The sequence below is a fragment of the Chiloscyllium plagiosum genome, chromosome 44 (genome assembly GCF_004010195.1).
Source record: "Chiloscyllium plagiosum isolate BGI_BamShark_2017 chromosome 44, ASM401019v2, whole genome shotgun sequence".
Lineage (NCBI taxonomy): Eukaryota > Metazoa > Chordata > Chondrichthyes > Orectolobiformes > Hemiscylliidae > Chiloscyllium > Chiloscyllium plagiosum.
Window position 1 is genome coordinate 13,391,773 of NC_057753.1, and position 1,828 is coordinate 13,393,600.

General features: G+C 41.1%; 1 gene segment (V, D, J or C); it reads right to left on the reverse strand.

The window, feature by feature from the left end:
* Positions 1-447: 447 nt before the first annotated feature.
* On the reverse strand, positions 448-1,030 carry LOC122543682. The segment is given in 2 exon segments: positions 448-791; positions 947-1,030. Coding segments are annotated over 2 exon segments (396 nt in total).
* Between the last annotated feature and the right edge of the window lie 798 nt (positions 1,031-1,828).

The window sequence follows — 1,828 nt, forward strand, 5'->3', positions numbered from 1 at the left end:
CAAAAGCCAGACTGAGGACAAAAGCCAAATTGAAATATGTCAGCAAGAATGGCGGGATTGTTTTTTGGATATTGGACACGTCACATAACGTTGATCTGTCAAGTTTCTGTTGTAATTTTATCCTGTGTCGCACGTAGTTCTGAAGCTGATGTTTCATGTTTTCTGGTGTGCACCTCCTTCACTGGCTGGAGCACAATGCCAGTAATTCTATTGCAATCACTGATTTGCACAATAGCATAAATTCTCCAAACGCATCTTTGCATTTTAGTCAAATGTATTCAACATAAAGTGAGGACAGAGATCCTTCTCGGATGCTGCACCCATTGACCTCAGTGTGTTAATTATTTTGTTATATTTGAACTTGGTTCATTCTGGTATAAAGGTAGGAAGTAAATGCTACTCTCGACTCGACTACCACACCTTGCACTTTGTTCCATTGGGGCGCTGTTATTGTACGAGGCTCAGCCTGATTCCTGTCACTGTGTCTCTCAGTCCGCAGTAATATACTGCGCTGTCAGACAGCTGCAGCTCATTGATGGTGAAATTCCCCTCATTTTTTGATTTGTCCAAAGATGCAGAAAATCGATCCGACACCCCCTCTTCCCTCCTGATACTGCCATAGTTGTGAACGTAGATTAAGAATGTTGGAGATTTCCCTGGGTCCTGACGGTACAATTGCAACGTATACGTGTCACCTGTGGTCGAATATCTGAAATGAATGGTTACTGAATCTCTTTCAAATTGTATCACTGTAACCGGCTTCTGTGAGATCGAAACGGCACAATTAACACCTGCGCAAATATAGAAAGAAAGTGACATTAAAATTATGATGATGACGAATGTGACAAGTCAAAGCATACACTGTAATAGAGGGAAATACAGACAAATCGAAGATTGCAATAAACATTTTACCTATAAGAGAATATTTTACAACTCAGAAACTTACCTGTTAAGAGCGTTGCAGTAGTGAGAAACGAGTAAATGGTAAAAGTCGACATATTTGCGGAGCAGATGGTGGGTTAGAACAAAGAAAATTGAAGCTGATTCTTTTGAGCTGCAGTCAATGGGTGTCATATCCGGTCTCGCTGCCGAATTGTTCCCTTCTGTCAGAGTCACCACATATCACCCAATCGGCTCACAGCCGCTTTGTTGTCCAGTCCATGACGTCAACGTGTTGACCGCATTAACTCCACTGGGAAATATGTGAGGCGTTTGCCCCCTTCAATCTTCTCCACGAGTGGATAATACGGTGGTTTATCCATATCATTTCCAAATTCTGGCAGACTACTCAAATCACATCTGTCCTTTTTGATTTATCAATCTATCAATATCGGCCCAAAATCTTCTCCACGCCAGGGCAATAAATACTTGCTGATCACTGAATAAAGCTGATGGGAGCACTAACTTCAATTCTCCTCTTTAACAATGTCAGTCATGTTCACTGGTACTTATTTCTGTGTATGCTGCAGAAGTTGCAGGATCAGTTCATTCCTAAAAGGAAGAAAGATCACAGGAGGAGACATGGGCGGCCGTGGCTGACGAGGGAAGTAAAGAAACATATAAAGTTAAAAGAGAAAAAGTATAACATAGCTAAGATAAGTGGGAAAACTGAGGACTGGGAAGCTTTTAAAGAGCAACAGAGGATTACTAAGAAGGAACTTCGCAGCGGAAAAATGAGGTACGAAGGTAAACTGACCAAGAATATTAAGGAGGATAGTAAAAACTTTTTTAGGTATGTGAAAGGCAAAAAAATGGTTAGGACAAAAATTGGGCCCCTGAAGACAGAAACAGGGGAATATATTACAGGGAACAAAGAAATGGCAGAAGA